This window comes from Phasianus colchicus, chromosome Z, assembly GCF_987193195.1.
Source record: "Phasianus colchicus chromosome Z, bPhaCol1.hap1.1, whole genome shotgun sequence".
NCBI classification, from domain to species: domain Eukaryota; kingdom Metazoa; phylum Chordata; class Aves; order Galliformes; family Phasianidae; genus Phasianus; species Phasianus colchicus.
The window spans coordinates 60,516,187-60,533,470 of NC_143476.1; the positions used below are offsets into that span (position 1 = coordinate 60,516,187).

At 37.8% G+C, this 17,284-nt stretch overlaps 1 protein-coding gene across 6 annotated transcripts in view; it reads left to right on the forward strand.

The window, feature by feature from the left end:
- NFIB (nuclear factor I B) overlaps nt 1–14,504 on the forward strand; it is a 172,575-nt gene extending 158,071 nt beyond the window's left edge. For 4 of the 6 annotated variants that reach the window (XM_031609952.2, XM_031609954.2, XM_031609953.2 and 1 more), the window contains exon 12: nt 11,097–14,504. In XM_031609952.2, coding sequence (XP_031465812.1) covers nt 11,097–11,226 — 130 coding nt within the window. In that variant the 3' untranslated portion in view covers nt 11,227–14,504. The remainder of the gene's footprint in view (nt 1–11,096) is intronic. The other 2 variants (XM_031609956.2, XM_090132190.1) reach the window with 1 other exon arrangement.
- The last annotated feature ends 2,780 nt before the right edge of the window (nt 14,505–17,284 follow it).

Sequence of the window (17,284 nt, forward strand, 5' to 3'; positions counted from 1 at the left end):
TTGGGGGGACTTAGTGGTTAATGCTAAGAAAACGGTGCTCTGAGCAGTATAGACACAGATAATAATAAATGTCTGATATGGTGGTGGTTCTGGATAATGAATACCCATACTATTAATAGAGATTTTTATGACTAATCAGCTGGTTTAGATTTAGGTCACTAACATGTAAATGAAGGTAAGATATAACCTTATTTCTAAATAAAATCCCCAAATAATTAGGGATGATTTCCACAAATTAAAGGCTATTTTTGTATGCAAGAACAAACAAGCAAAATGCCCACAAAAAGAAGCTCCCACACAACCTTTCTCCTGGGGGAAAAAGAAGGCCCCTCCCAACCACGACTTTTGGGACATAAATCAATTACTCATTATTATTCGTTACATCTGTTGATATATGATGAATGATGATAACAGTAGGGATGTGTTTGTCTAAATAGACGTGTAAACAAATCAGCATAATTGTGATACATCTGCTTTTCAGCTCTTTCATGTGCAGAATTACCCACAGATATTGGTGGGGGGTATAAATATAAAGCATGCAGGTTCGGAGCCTGTGAAATGATGTATTATCTACTCACTCAAGATAATTTTAAATACTTCACAGATGTTTGTGTGCATATGACAGTATGGGTCATTCTGAATAGTCTGTGTGTATATGTCAGTACGAGTGTGTATGTGTAAAATCTTTCTTTACAAAAGTGATTTCTGATATACTGCATTATACTATGGAATTTCTAAATTTTTTTTTTATTTTTTTGAGTGTCCACTTGGAATATTAATGACAAAATTTGAAAAATTATTGCTGTTAACAAATCTGAAGTTTAAGTGCCTTAAATATTGCTGCTTTACTTTTTATTACTGCATTTTTTTTTCTGAAATAATATTTATCTGGAAAAAACTGTTGTGCGAAAGCGAAGTGTAATCATGTCTTCCATTATACAAGGTTGCTCTGAAAGCAATGCCTCCTATTTTATTATGTTGGCCCATGACATCAGAGATGGATGTTGGTGATATGGCAGTAGAGGTTGAACCTTCCCACCAATATTCCATTACATTTTGGTGCTGTGTGAGAGATGGCAGCATCTGACAGAACAGCACATCTGACATGGAAGCGCGTATAAAGCAAAGGTTTGGAACTGAATTCCTCCATGTGGAAAAAAATGGCACCCGTTGACATACACTGATGCTTTCTGAACGTTGATGTGGACCAAACAGTGTATGTGAGCACAGTGAGGTGGTGTGTGGTGTGTTGCAGCAGTGACAACAGCATTGTGAAAGACAAGCCATCCTCCGGAGGGCCATGCCGATTTTTACGAGCACAGCATGCAGGCTCTTGTTCATTGCTGGTGAAAATACACAGCAAATGGTGGTGACTATGTTGAAACATAGTGTTTTGCAGATGAGAATTTTCTCTATCGAAGTTTTGTTGTGCTCTTTGTAGCTGCTATAGTTTCCATGGAAATAAAAAGTAGGCATTAGTTTCAGAGTGACCTATGTAGATTACGGCACAATGGAAAATTAGCTAATGGATTCACCTCACCTCCTCAAAGGCTGTGATTCACATTATAAATCCCGATCACAGTTTTCAGTGCTCTGTAAAGAGTGAATCCGAACTGTGCTACTTTAGCATGGGAGGGTCACAATGGAGGTGGTGATTTATTCTCCTATTGCAAAGAATATTGCTTTCTCAGGGCATTGACAGGCATTGGGAAATTATCTCACAAGTGCCTATATAGAAAAATCCTTGAATGGTTTAAATCAGTCATCTCTCTTGACCCCTTTAAAGCAATGAATATTTATACCAGCTGAAGCACTGTCCTGGTGAATCTGTTTTTTTTTTTTCCAGTACCTAGCACATATGAGCCTTAGTTGAAAAGAGAAAAAAGGGGGAAAAAATTTCTAGGTGTTGACCAAGGAAACCTTGATGATGAAATTAAACATTCCATTATTTGCTGATCTTTATACACAAAACTGCTTTGCAGGTAGCTTCTGGAATGTTATTTGCCAATTTGGTCTTATCAGTGGACAAAAGTGTTCCCAGATGAGCTCTGTCACAGATTCTTCAATGGGCATCAATGGATTGCAAGAAGAATTGTTTCCTACTAGCAGAGAAAGATATTCTAGTCCAGACAGCCAAACTTTATCACAGAAACTTGTTTGACAAATGTTTTTCATCATATAATTCCCTCAAATCCGTAGTACTCGTTTAGATGGCACTCAGTCTGACCTTTTGCAACAGGCTTCTACGGTTATTTTAAGTACACTGGTTTTCAGAAAAGTCATTGACCTCAAGAAAGACAAGATGTTGGTTGAATATCAATTGTCTTGTCTACACAGAAATCAGGTAATGAAAGTGACCAAGCTGAAAGCTTTGTAATGGGGCATTGTTGGTGACTGATGTCTTCAGAACTTAGGGAGAGCAGAAGATGAGAAAATGCCTGTTATTTTTGTGCTCTTTGTCTCATTAATAGCTGCCTGTCATGTCATTTTGCTGTATCTTCTGAACTCTGAACATGTAGTGTATAGTGGAATTTAGCTCTTTTAAGATAATTTAGGACAGTTTTGCTGTACATATGAAGAAGATATTTAGAAATCATTAAAAATGCTCCCTTTTTTTTCATGACGACACTTCTGCAATAATATTTCCTTAGAGACAGAATGTAAGGGGAAATTATGAAAAGCTGTAAAGTTCAGTTAGAAAAATACAGTCTCAGTCACTATCTGAGAGCAAAAGCATATGCAAAAAATAAACCTAAGACATGGGTGAGAGTGAGAAAAAGTGTTCATATACTGGGTAGGAAGCTTGAAAATATAAGCTTGAATCTCAGTTGATGAACAGTAACTCCTGCATCATGAGGCTTTTTCATAGTGTATGAAATATTAGCAGATCTTTCACAGAATGTAAGCAAAGCTTCGTTATCAAACTCCAATACTGTTAAATATTCTTTTTATTTATACAATACAGATAACTATTATTCATGTTACAATCTATGTTACTTTTACGGGTTAACTGTAACTTTACATTTACACTACTCAGGCGTCTGCACTAGATTTGCATTTCCTGCTTTCAGCCTGTTATCTTGACACATAAGTGCAGTACAGCAGCTGTTTTGTTCCTGGAGATGCTGAGGAGAGCTCTATTCTCAGAATACTGAATTTCCTTTCCTGCAGTAGCTATTAGGGTATTCAAATGCTTAACTTTTCAGGCAGTGCTTTTCTCCCAGGATCACTCGTGGCTTATTGGTAGCAGTGCAGCTAAAGCAGCCAAAAATGGAGTGGGCAAATGAGAATGGGTGTGAATTGCTTTTATCTCGTAGTATCTTCTGTGTATCTGGAATCCCGCAAACACAGCTAAAGTAACACAGTCAGCAGCATTGTTTGTGTAAGCACATTTTGGTGAAGACAGACACCTGTTAGAGCAATAGTTCATGTCCACCCCCCTTCTCTCCTTCTCCTTTCTGCCTTGGGCAATATTTTGGAAGAGAAATATCAATTCACATGTTGAAATATAAGAACAAAAACACTGAAGTATTCTGACTGTAAAAAATATTCGTAGAAAGAATACCTAATGAATGCTGGTCTTTATCAATTTAAACTGCTAACTCTAATAGTTTTGCCCAACTCTTTAATGCAGAAAGATGTTCAGAACAGTATGTTTCCTCTCCATCTAGGCAAACATCTTCAGAACACTTCCTAAGAAATTAATTGTATTCAAGCCAGACTTGCATGCTGCCATCCCACAGGAAATGGGTCAGCAATCCATTAAGATGCCATTAGATAATCTAATTTGGAACTTAATCTCTAAGTTAACCATGCTCCATACTTGAAGCATACTTGAGAGAAAGAAAAAAAGTTTATGTTTGAATCGATAGGGGAGCCGAAGCGTGAAGAAGCCTGTTTGTTTTTTCTGTAGCTGTGGTCACGTCTCAAGCCGTCTGGTAACCAGGAGAAACCAGACATGATGTAATTCCAGATTGAACTTGAACTTCAGGGACTGAGAATGGGGGAACAATGGACCATAGGAATCAATAATGTCCATTTTCCACATGATTATGTTTGGAGCTTTAAGTTAACCTTTATGGGGAAAGTAGCAAGAACTGTAGTGTGATGAAAATGAATGAGATGATCCAGAAGCAAGATGTTAAAGTAAACAACCTCAGTAATATTTTCTGAGCAGCATTTCAGATTCCAGCAGGATTAGAAAAGTTCCCGCTCTGCAGTGAACTGGTTGCCTGTTCTGAGCACTCTTTGTTCACTTAGGTAGGACAAACTTAATCTTATGTTTCCTGTCAGATGATTTTTGGCAGCAGTCTAAGTAGAGGAGGAGCATATTATAGAGAATTCCCAAGTGTAAACTGTATCTTTAACCCCTTGATTACTCCAGTTTTCTATTTCTGCATCACCTTATCTCCAAATGTTTCTTCTGAAGCTGTGAAGCATTCTTTTTTTTCTTTCCCTTCTTTTTTTCTTTCTTTCCTTCTTTTATATCTTCCTTCCTTCCTTCCTTCCTTCCTTCCTTCCTTCCTTCCTTCCTTCCTTCCTTCCTTCCTTCCTTCCTTCCTTCCTTCCTTCCTTCCTTCCTTCCTTCCTTCCTTCCTTCCTTCCTTCCTTCCTTCTTTCCTTCCTTTCTCTTTCTTTCTTTCTTTCTTTCTTTCTTTCTTTCTTTCTTTCTTTCTTTCTTTCTTTCTTTCTTTCTTTCTTTCTTTCTTTCTTTCTTTCTTTCTTTCTTTCTTTCTTTCTTTCTTTCTTTCTTTCTCTCTCTCTCTCTCTTCTCTTTCTCTCTCTCTCTTCTCTTTCTCTCTCTCTTTCTCTTTCTCTCTTTCTCTCTTTCTCTCTTTCTCTCTTTCTTTTCTCCTCCTCCCCTCCCCTCCCCTCCCCTCCCCTCCCCTCCCCTCCCCTCCCCTCCCCTCCCCTCCCCTCCCCTCCCCTCCCCTCCCCTCCCCTCCCCTCCCCTCCCCTCCCCTCCCCTCCCCTCCCCTCCCCTCCCCTCCCCTCCCCTCCCCTCCCCTCCCCTCCCCTCCCCTCCCCTCCCCTCCCCTCCCCTCCCCTCCTCCCATCCGTCCATCCCTCCTCCCTTCCTTGCTTTTTTCCCTCTTCCCTCCCTCCCTCCCTCCCTCCCTCCTTTTCTTCCTTCCTTCCTTCCTTCCTTCCTTCCTTCCTTCCTTCCTTCCTTCCTTCCTTCCTTCCTTCCTTCCTTCCTTCCTTCCTTCCTTCCTTCCTTCCTTCCTTCCTTCCTTCCTTCCTTCCTTCCTTCCTTCCTTCCTTCCTTCCTTCCTTCCTTCCTTCCTTCCTCTCTTCCTTCCTTCCTCTCTTCCTTCCTCTCTTCCTCCCTCTCTTCCTCTCTTTCTTTCGTCTTACTAATTAAACTGAGCAGTGTTCATAAATTCAGGCATATTTTTATAAGTAGCAAGATAATGAACATAACACTACAAATGAAAATATTAATATTGAGGGGGAGAGGAGGAGAAGGCTGGATTAACTTTACAAGTCTGTCTGCTGACATTTAGAGAAGAGTGAATCATAATGAATTTGGAACAATGATTTTTTTTTTTGTTTGGACTTCGAAAGAAAGTCATTTTCTGAATCTTTTCTTAGCACATTCCTACAGTTATTTTCTTCTTGCCTTGATAAGTAGCCGAAAGTGCAAATTCCATTGTTTTTTTAGGCAACTCAACAGTCTCTCTTAACCCAAGCCCACAGTCTCCATTATTTGGCTCTATGGGAGGTGACTTTCCTATGATAGTGATCGCGCCTTGTATGCATGTGCATATTTCCCATCCTCCTTCAGCCTTGTCTCTGCACTTGAAAACGTGATACAGAGTGTAGAATGACCACACACAGGTTCTCCAGGCCTTACCTGTACTGTTGATTTTCTTTAACAGTGGTGGGATCTGCAGCTTCTCCCTGTTCTGTGGTTATTGCTTTTTTGTTTTTGTTTTTGTTTTTGTTTTTGTTTCTTTGTTTCTTTTTTGTTTTCTTACACTATCACATAAAAAGGGTCTGCAGGGAACAGAAAAATTTATAATTACAGCATAATTCCCTTTTCCGTCCTCTGGACATAAATCAGTGGATTTCTACCCCTTACATCTGCTAGATGGGTGGTATGTGCCCTGCTAACCTGTTAAATGTCTTTCTAAATTAAGATGAGATATATTTAATATATCTCTTGAAATAAATGCTCATGTTGGAAGTGAAATTTGGCAACTGTTTAACTGAAGATACTGGTTTAGGATGGAGAATATCAGAAGTACCACATTAAGTAGATGCTGAAGGGGTCGTTATTTTTTTGGCAGAAATGTACAAGCTGGAATTTAGCCAGGGCACTGAGGTTAACACAATTGCTTTTTCCAGAGTTCATATGATCTTAAAAATTTGAAGTAGCAGAGTTGCCTGTAGTTCTATGGGGGAGCACTTGCTCTGTGCTGAGACAGAAAGGCCTTGCTTGGTGACTCAGTAGTGCCATTTCTCTCAACATCAAAGGCATGTCTACCCCTTCTGCCTAAAGACTGACCTGGCATGATTTAGTTTACCTTACATAAGCTAGTATGTTGATGCATAGGATAGTAAAACCACAAGAAGGAAATATTGATTTAGGTACACTTTCCAAATGATTAAATACTCTTACAGACTTTGAGGCTTTTGAAAATATTTTAACTGGTGGAAAGTAAGAATCTTAATGTGCTTCAGATTTGCCCAAGTCTGATTGGACTTATTTTTATTGCATTTAGTTAATTGTTTAATGTTATTATATTCCTTATTTTATTATAACCTCTAAAGTGGATGATATATACATAAAATGCTAGTAGTCCATTCCAGTAATATCTTTCTCAGAGTTTCTTGAAAAAGCAATTATTATCTTTAAGAGGAAACCATGGCTGAAATCTTGATTGAATTAACATGTGAAAACTGTAATGGAGAATGTTTACCCTGTAGGATGCTTGCAAAATTTTTCTTTGCTGTTACATTACATTTGAACAGATAAATAAATTATACTTGCTATGAATTGAAGGAGAATGTTGACTGTATAGTACATCTGATAGTCTAGTAATGGTGAGAGAATACTACTTCTGGTAATGTTGTAATGCTTCAAGAAAATTCTTACAAACTATTCTCTCAGGAGTTATTGGTCTGAATTACAGAGCATGGATTGGACCTGCTTGATTCCAGCCATACACATGAATGTTTTTTATCAGAAGGAGGAACCAAGTGGACCAAGGGATATCTCATTAACTTCTCCTAGGACAATTAGCTTCACTATGCCCTCGGCAATTCAAAGATTTTTGGCTTGCCTTGCTCTTTTTTGTGTGTGTGTAGGGATGCTCAGTGAACAGAGAGACGACATTTGGTTTTGTGAAATTCAGGGCTGGAAGTTTTCCTGGAACATGTATAATTGGTTGAATAGCATCGTAAAGGGAAAGGTATTCCTCCCTTCCCTCTGTTGCCACCCAGGCAGAGCTTGTTTTGCAGACAGCAGTAGCTGGTTTGATAGGAAGCTCCACTTTGTAGGTGGCTTACATGATCGAAGTTAAACTCCTTGATTCTCACAGAAAATCCTTTCAGAGCAGGTTTGATAAAAATGATGGGAAATCTTGACTGGAGCCAACAGTCTGGCTTAAGTGCACAGAGAAGCACTAGAGAATTACAAAGCAGGTGGTAGCCCATACGTAGTTGGAAGTACAATTAAATTTACTGTAAATCTTATGAGATAGGTGAGATAAGTGGGCATGCTAGATAGACAGCAGTATATGTGCAGCTTTGCAGATACACTTTCCATTATGACTTGTATCAAAGCTGTTTTAGAACTTTGTGTTTTGATTAGCGATTCATTTGTGCTGTTTATCTCAGTAATTTTCACTTGGGTTTCCTCCTTTGCCTGCCCTATATGTTGGGCAGTGATAGGAAGATCCCCTGAGACAATCACATCAAAGTGCAGCACAACGAGTTTGATTTTTGAAGTACAAGCTCACCAGGCCTTGACGCTCCTTGTGCTGGAGGGAAGTGCTGATGGACGCAGGAGGGCCTGTCCTGCCCCGCTGCCCCAACCTAGCAGCTGAGGCCAGAGAGGAACTTGGGTCCACCATTGCAGCTTCCAGAACAGTTGTTTTCCAGCCACAGCAGTTGGACAGCACGTTGTCCCAGCGCTACAGATACCCTCACTGTTATGCATGGTGGGCAGCAGGTGGCTCTGCACTGGCTGGCCGCTTGTGAGCCAGAGACTTCCTTAAATCAGATGGGATCTGCGTAGTGTTAACATAGGAAATTTATTGCTCCCCAAGGATTCATAAGCAGCACTGACAAATTTACTTCATGCTGCATTTTTGAGATGGTCGTAATGTGAGATGGGGGAGGTTTGGAAGGTTTGAAGGAACAAACCTATTAAATTTTCTAGTCATATGGCAACAACAATCTAATTAGTTACTTGTTGTGATTTATTTTATTAAGCACTTTCCAAAAAATCAAGGCCTCTTTCTCCTATGCGAAGAACTGGATAAGAGAAATACAAATAATGATTTGTTCCTTGTCAGCACTGCTTTCTTTCACCTGCTGTAGTCATTAGGAGTTTAAAACTTTTAAAAAAGGGGAAAAAAGTTGCATATATATATCCAACCACTGAAGCACACTGTAATTCTCTAGAAAGATTCTGAAAGCAATGTGTTTAGCCTTTTCAACAGAAATTGCTTAAATACCACACTGACATCACAGAAAATTTACATTTTTTTAGTTAATGTTCTGTTTTGTTTGAAGTGGATAAACTCTGTAAATCCTGTGTAGCAGGACAGCAAAGCACTATATGCTTAAAGTATGTGCTCAGACAGATCCTCAGCAAACAAATCTGCTTTGTTTTTCTTTTCTTTTCCTTATTACCAGTTCCTATCTTTACAAATCCTTGTGCTTGAAAATGATTTGTGTTGTGTCTGTTATTTCATAGTTTACTTCTTAACATCACTGAAATCCAAAGAGGAAGGAGCAAGAAATGCATTGTCAAACAAATTCTGAAGGAAGATGAAGAATAAATTGAAACAATTAAGCCTCTTAAATGAGGTTCTGGTACTGAATATTTTTTAAAACCATAATCTTTTCATCAAGTCATATTGGACAAATCTTTTATGTATAAATTGGTTTAAGACTTTGTGAATATTTTAAGATTTGTTGTGTAACTGTGATTTTTCAGTTTCCAAAAGGGATTATTTCTTGAAGCACAGAAAATAAGATATTTTGAATAGTCAGTAGATACTTAAAAATATATATATATACACGGATATATATATATATATAATCAAATAGATTTATTGATCTTACATTTTGAAAATAACTACAAGAGTTATTTAATTACTCAGATTTTAGGGTAACCTGCAAGAATAGACTCAGTGGTGAAAAAAAAAGCTGCTAAATATTCTCTTTAGTTCAGACAGTTTAGACACACGAGGATACTCATATTTCTTAAAAATCCCTGAGGAAAAAAAGAGTTCTGTTCCCTTCTGAATTTGACCATGATGGAGACAAGCAGGTCAGGTCTGTGAAATTTCCCGCCTTTTTGAATGTGTAAAACAGAGAACTTGAAATTAATTGTTAGGAATCAGAATAGTAAACTACCAGGTATAAAGACGCGTAGAGAGCATCAAAATGAAGTACATGACAGAAGCTGTTTCCACTGTTTTTGGTATAAATCACTTGAGGAACACGTCCCCTGGGTTTTATGAAATAAGTTGACCCCTTTCTTCAGTATTCACACATCAGAGGATCACATAAATGAGCACATGCTCCTTCAGAGAGAAAGTGGTGCAAAAGGTTAACCACGGAGAGAGAAGGAAGAAAGCTTTCAGTGTCCATCTTTCACAAAACATGTAGTGAGACATCTCAGTTTAATGCCAAAGTGTGTTCTCACGTAAAGTGTTGTGTTTGTGAAAGAACTAGTGCAGATAAGATTCACTACAATAAAATGTACGGGAAATACGTATTTGCACAATGTGTATGTTTCTTCTTGTTTGGCAATTATTGCTGACTTAAAGATGCAGCTTTTCTTCTTTATAAACTTGACTGGAATTTCTAAGAAACCCCTTATTTCTCAGGTGCTAGGTAGATATCTCAGGAAAAGGCTGGTCAGGGTTTGCTCTGGCTACGGAAAAGCGGCAGCTGAAGTCTGTCTTTAAGTGATCCTCTTGCAAATCCTGATGGATAGAATACCTGCTAGGAGTCTGTGCCTCTTAAAGGTGTGAACACCATCGGGATTTAAAACACCTCAGTGACATGGCGCTTTTGGCATGGTGATTTAAGTAATGGAATTGTCTTTGAAAATATTTTCTTATGCTAACTTCTACTGAAAAATTTACGGTACTCACTGTGACCCTTTTACATGATAGAGCCCTTTGTTATGGGCACTGGTATTTTGGGGGTAATAAATTGTGAAGACAAACAAACAAACAAAAAACCAACAAAACCAAAAACAACTTCTTTTTTTTTTTTAATAATAGAAATTTTATAGCCCAAGTTCTGTGTTCTAATTGTGACTCACAAAACTCACAGGCATATCTTGGGATTGGAGTGATGTAAGTTGCTGATTTGAAAAAGAGTAGGAAACTGCACAAGAAACTTAAGCACTGAGCTTTATTTTGTTTTCTTGAAATGAGAAAATTTGTACACGAAATAGCTACAATATGTGTATTACACTAGCACTTAAATAACATACACAGTGTCATTCAGCGTCACATATATAGTGTAGTGGTGTCTGGTCCATATATTTGCCTCTAGAATTTTGGGGAATTTTCATAAATTAGCAGGCTACTTTGTGTAAATCAGCCATAACGCTGCTTGCAATTGAGAGCAACACAGAATTTTAGTTCAAATAAATCAAACTTCTGCAAACAGAACTGTAAAGTTGAATTTCAAGCAAAATTCACAATTTTGGTTTCTCTTTTTATCTTAAGTAGTGGTATTCATATCAAATATTGGTTTTATCCTGATTCAAATTCTCTGTGTTCTAATTTTTGCAAAATGTCTAATTTGTGTTTCTTTTTCTTTCTTTTTCTTTTTTTTCTTCCCCCCCCCCCCCTCCCCCCTTCCCCCCTTTTCCTTGTCTCTTTCCCCCTTTTCAACAGTCCTGGTACCTGGGCTAGCTTGGTTCCTTTTCAAGTATCAAACAGGACACCGATCCTGCCGACAAATGTCCCAAATTATGGTTTGAACATAATTGGAGAGCCTTTCCTTCAAGCAGAAACCAGCAACTGAGGGAAAAAATAAAAAGAAAAATTAGGAAAAAGAAAAAAAAGGAAGGAAGATGGGATGAGAGAAGAAACTGAAGAGCGAAGAAAAAATAGACCAGCAATTGCAGCACTTACAATCACTAATTTCCTTATGGTCGAAACTGAAATGACATACAAAGGGTCGATGATATTTCACTGATGGGTAGAATGCAGCTCCTGCTAAGTAGCCTTTGTTATATGAAGTCCGCTGGGAAATAGATGTTCTGTCTCTGACAATATATTTTAACTGACTTTCTAGATGCCTTAATATTTGCATGATAAGCTAGTTTTATTGGTTTAGTATTCTTGTTGTTTACGCATGGGATCACTATTCCTGGTTATCTCACAAAACAAAGGCTAGGCAGCAGCAGCAGATTTGCAGGAGGACAAGGGCTGTAAGCCAGCCATTTTCTCAACACTCTGATTTCTAAATGTTTAAAAAAAAAAAAAAAAAAAAAAAAAAGCTCTGTAGCCTTTAGTTATCAGTATGGATTTATTAAACTTTGGCCCTTGACTCAGCCTTTTCTAGTGTGTTACCCAGCTTGAAATTTTCAATCAGAATGAACACACACGCTCTATGTAAGAAATGCCTCTACGTAGGTAAAAGTGTTATCTTTTCATGCAACAGCAAAAAGAAAAGGAAAAAAAAAAAAAAACAACCCAGAAACTTTTTACCCACTAAAGAAACACTTAGAGAGGCAAGTGCAATTTAAAAGTCGTATCAAAGGGGTCATCATTATAAGTCCTTCAGCCCTTGGACTCTAAATTGAGGGGATTAAAAAAAGAATTAAAATTTACTTTGAACAAATTTATTTTTCCCCTCAGTTTTTGAGGGCATTAAAAGGCATTACATCAAGACAAATCATGTCCTTGAGAAAAATAAATCAGTGAAAACACAGCACTTATGTTGGTTTAGCTGCTGCCTCCACAAAGGGGTAGAATTTATTTATTTAAAGTTACTGGTTGCATCAAGAACCCATAGGGTTTATATTTTTCTGTATAATCTGCATCATAGAGACAAAGAGATAGGCAAATCCATGCCAAAAGGGCAAAGCTTACTGTTTACAAACTGGTAATACCAGGATGGGGATAAGATTTATTTAAATAATGCACTCTCTAAGTCTAATTACAGGGTGCTGAAAACTTGCATGGTGCTTTCAGAAGTTAGCCTTGTTCAACAGATTTCACATATTGACAGAAATATAATGTGCATGGGCAGACATTTTGCCTCTATGTCTCTCAAAAAATAATTAAAATACTCTTTCCAGTAATCCTGATTTGCACGAAAATATAATGTCCACATTACGTGCCTTGCCTTGAAATCTAAAAAATGAAAAAAATACAAAAAAATACAAAAAATCCACAAAAACAACAAAAAAAAATTGACATCACTACACTTGTTTTGCTGCATTTATTATCATTTAAATCTTTACCATTTTTATGACAAAATATTTTGTACTCCAGATGGGAAAAAAGTGTGACATCATGGATTTTTTAGACAGTTATATCTTTATCTCACATTTATAAAGCATATCATGGCTGTGTATAATTGCCGCTTAAGAATTGTAATCGACCAGCAATATTTTCAGTATTTTGGTGTTTTTTCTATTAACCTTTCATGTTTTTCATCTTCCAATTAATATTGGGGGGGAGGGGATTCAAATTTATACGAATTATGCAATACCAAGTTTTGCCTAAGTAGGTAGTGCTTTTAGCTGTATTGGTTATTATAGGTAAGTACACAGATTTAAAAGAAAAAAAAAAAAAGAATAATGTATGCTTTTTTTTTTTTTTTTTTTTTTTTTTTTTTAATTGACCAAAGTGGGTACTGCTATTTTTGCAGTGTGATGAGGTCCTTTTATGTACTGAGAGATGGACGGGGATTTTTTTTTTATACATATATATATATTCTGGGGTGGGTGGGGATGATTTTTAACACTTTACAGTGTAGCTGTGAAGCAGTGCACCCTTAGCCAGGCAAGGGCTGCAAAGCGACTGTTCTGCCTACTGTGACAAACTTTCAAATCGGTTCCCTCTTTTAACTTCCCACCTGGGGTGCAAGCTGAAATCATTTCTGGATTTAAAAAAATAAATAATGAATTCTGTTGGAGGCAGACTTGACTTGAGGAAATTGTTTTACTTCGAATTTCTTTAGAGAGAGAGAAAAAAAGGGAGAGAGTGATAGAAACAGAGGGGAGAGAGGCAGCCAGAGGGAGAAGGAGTTCAACACCCACAGCAAGATGAAGCCTTCCCACTCTGGTAAATGCACTACATCTGAAAACGTTTGTGTTAGAAATGTTTTTAACTTAGAAAGATCCTTGCTTTGTCTAGGAAATGCACATAGAGGGCCAAAATCTTTGCTGGCATAACTCCACTGGCTTCAGTTGACTTCAGAGCTGTTCCTGCAGGGAATTTGCCTTCTTTAGTCTGCATGGCTGGTAAATATTTCTTTTCCCCTATAACAAAATTATTTTTTGAAGTTTGTCAACTCACAGTGTCTGAGTTCTGATCTTCATCCTGCTCAGACCATGTCAGATGTTTGCAAAGTCTTCTCATACAGCAGGTCAGATGGAGAGCTCTGGGCTGTAGCAGGAAAGGACTTCAGAATGGGTGGAATTAGACTATGGTGTAAACAAAAGTGCATTTCCAGTAAAATCAGACCTTACAGATTAGCAGTGAGCCTGTTGCTGGAGACTTCTTATACTCTGGGGATGCCTCTTATCTACAGCTCAGTGTAGGGAGAACACCTTCATATGCAAGGAAAGGATGGAAAAGTCTTGAAATGGGGTATCCTTTCAGCCCTCTGTCTCTTCATTTCAAAGGTTTTCCCGTCTCGGAGCAGCCCCAGAGTACAAGTCCAGCAACAGGTGCTGGGTGCTGACACACTGACATCGGTCCCTTCTCGCCTTGAATCATATCATAGAATCATAGAATCATAGAATCATAGAATTATAGAATCATAGAATCATAGAATTATAGAATGGCCTGGGCTGAAAAGGACCTCAAATATCATCCAGTTTCAACCCCCCTGCCATGGGCAGGGTTGCCAGCCACTAGACCAGGCTGCCGAGATCCACATCCAGCCTGGCCTTGGCCAGCACGTGGCTGCTGTGAGGCTCTGGTGGTGGCACATCCTGTGTGTCCCTGCAGCAGGCAGAGCATGGACAGATACTGAGGCAGAAGCTGTAGAAAAGCAGATCTTTATCTGCATTTAAACTGAAAAGGAAAGGAAAAAAGCTGGGAAAAAAAAAAAAAAAAAAAGAAGTCCAATATCAAAGTTATGTTTCACTTTTCCTGAGCCCCATGGTAAGTGACTTCATTTCCTAAGCATATTGCTGTTAAGACTAGCTGAAATGTGGGAGACCCACCCAGAGCATATCTGAGGCTCTGGCCTAGTGAAATAAAATGATGTTATTGCCTTTCCTGCTGGGCTTTCCTGATATTGAGTGGTCAGGGAGCACTGTCCATGCTGCGGAGAGCAGGATGTCCCCTAAACTTTTAAATGCATGCCAGGATGAAACCGAAATGTATGTGATTGCCAAAAGGACGAGTATGCCTGAGGGAGGATGGATGGCTTTATGTGAGCTTTTCTGTTATCTCTGGCCTCTTGTATGAAAAAAAATGAGCTTGCAGATGTGATAATTTTAAAAGCAGATTTCTTCCATGTGAATGAATTGGTTTGGTTAAGCAACTGTGGGTTTTTTCACACGTGCCTCTCTGATAGAAAAGTCTGGTTGGAAGAAAACACACTTTTCATTTATGTTTTTTTTTGTTGTTGTTGTTTTGTTTTGTTTGTTTGTTTCTTAAGCTCAGCAGTCAAAAGATTAAGATAACATTGAGAACTCAAATCCAGTCTCTGGCCTCCTCCTTCACCAGGAAGTGTATTCTGACTAAATCAAGCCACCCCGTTCTATGTGCACTGTTCTGCCTTTATTAAGTTGCTTTGCAGCCCTGGCCTCACGGCTGTGCCACTGAAGTGTGTTCCCCCTGGAGTGACATGAACGTTTGAGGCTTGACTATGGAAAAAAAAAGGCAGTGAAGGAGACTGTACATAAAGACATGGCAAAAATATTAATTATAGCAATATAGTTGTGGGGTGATGTTCAGGTGGGCAGCTCCATTGAAAATATGTGAATGGATTTGTGAAGCTGCAAGTAGCGAGAAGAAAGGAGGATCTTCTGAATGAAACGCCTACCTTGTAGACAGTAATTTGTACACTGTATAGTTTTGTTAAGATTTTTTTTTTTTTTAATTAAAATACCCTTGTTTGTAAAGCTAACTTTTTAACAATTATAATGGAAATATATATTATTTCCATTTTTAAAGTAAACAAGAATATTCCTTGTTTGGAAGCTGGACTTGGGTTAAAACTCTCCAGTTTCTTAATTTATGTGTTAAAAAAAAAATAAAAAATCTGTCCATGTTAGCAGTTATTTCACAGATTCCTATGCTTGAAAAGCATAGGTTACTAATCCTTTAAAAATGTAAATGGAGAAAAGTTATATTTTATGAAGGTTATTTTGTTGTATTTAGTATTGGAAAAGTTGGTTTTCAGAGCATTTCAAAATGTTGGAAGCACCACTGTCTTTTTATTAGTATATATGGCCTTTAGCAAAAGTTTTTGTGATTGTTACATGATGGTATTTAAGATTAGGTTCACAGAGCAATTCAGGATAGGCAGAGAATAAAAACAGTACTTATGTCTCACATAGCTGTGTCCTCAGGGAGCAGAATTTTGGATTTGCAACTTGTAGCTTCATAAGGACTTAATGAAAGAGATTGCACAAGGACATACTCAGCTGTGACACCGGAGTGTGTTCTGTAACTAAATCTAAATTATATTTACTGTGTGAGGTTATGAAGGCTGCAGAAAGTTATCCCATATTCAGTGTACAGTATTCACTTTTAATGAAACAACTCTTTAATGTTGCTGGCAGTAAGGTCCCAAGCATGACATCCAACATAGTTTATATGATCCTGTCAAGGTCTTTTGTTAACATTAACCAGCTGCAATGCTCCTGGACTTTTATTTTTATTGGGTTTCTATAGAAAACTTAAAAAAAGAAAAAAAAAAAAAAAAAGTAAAATTGTACATGAGCTAAGAAATTTAAGCAGGAAAAGCTCAAAATTGAGTGTTCAACTCCAAACGGAAGGAGCTGAAAACTGTCTCCCTCTTATTTGCACTTTCTGCTACTTCCCAATTTTTTTCTAATTCCTCAAAATTGTGTGGGTGTGGTGGAGCACTGCAGTTGGAGGATAACACAGACCACTGATTTTGCCCTTTAACCCTGCACAATGACCTTTGCATCAGCCAAACTTATTGCCATGACAACTCTTTGTACTGTTTCCACGCCACAGCTCTGTTGGTCACATTGTTAATAGCAAAGGGGACAAGTCCAAGACGGTCAATTTTTACATTTTTTGTTGCAATTTTTTCTTCAGTGGTTGTAAGTAGGTTTTTGTTTCTTTTCTTTTCTTTTTTTTTCCTCTTCTTCTTTTTTTTTTTTTTTAATAATAAAAGGGTTCACTAGTTATTACTCTTTAGAAATATCTGTGTGTTGCAGTTCAAATGTATGTTGAATTTGTGAAAAGGGCTTCAGTGCCACTAGCATCATGATATCCTAGAATAAGCCTTTCATACTTTTATTGCATGATACAGTAACAGTAAAGCAGAAGGTGGCCTATATAGATGGAAAGCAGCGTGAGCTAGTGACACTAAAGCCAGTCTTGTATTACTGTATTTTTGACAGAATGGTTTTGAAACTGTGCTACAGGGACTGATGTGGCAAATGTATCTCTATATGCAGAAAGAAGTTTTTTAAGAAGTCTGGCTTATTATGCATTCTTCATTGAGGGCATTGAAGTTGCATGGACTGATAAAAGTTGATGCAAAATGAGAAAGAAACGAAAACCAGCAAAATGTTTACCAAAAAATCTCAAACAAATGAGCAGTGCCTGTTCAATTTCACAGTCTCTGTTGAGTTCAGTTGTAAATATGTTTCAGATAACATTTTCTTCAAAAAAATAAAAATCTCTACAACAGT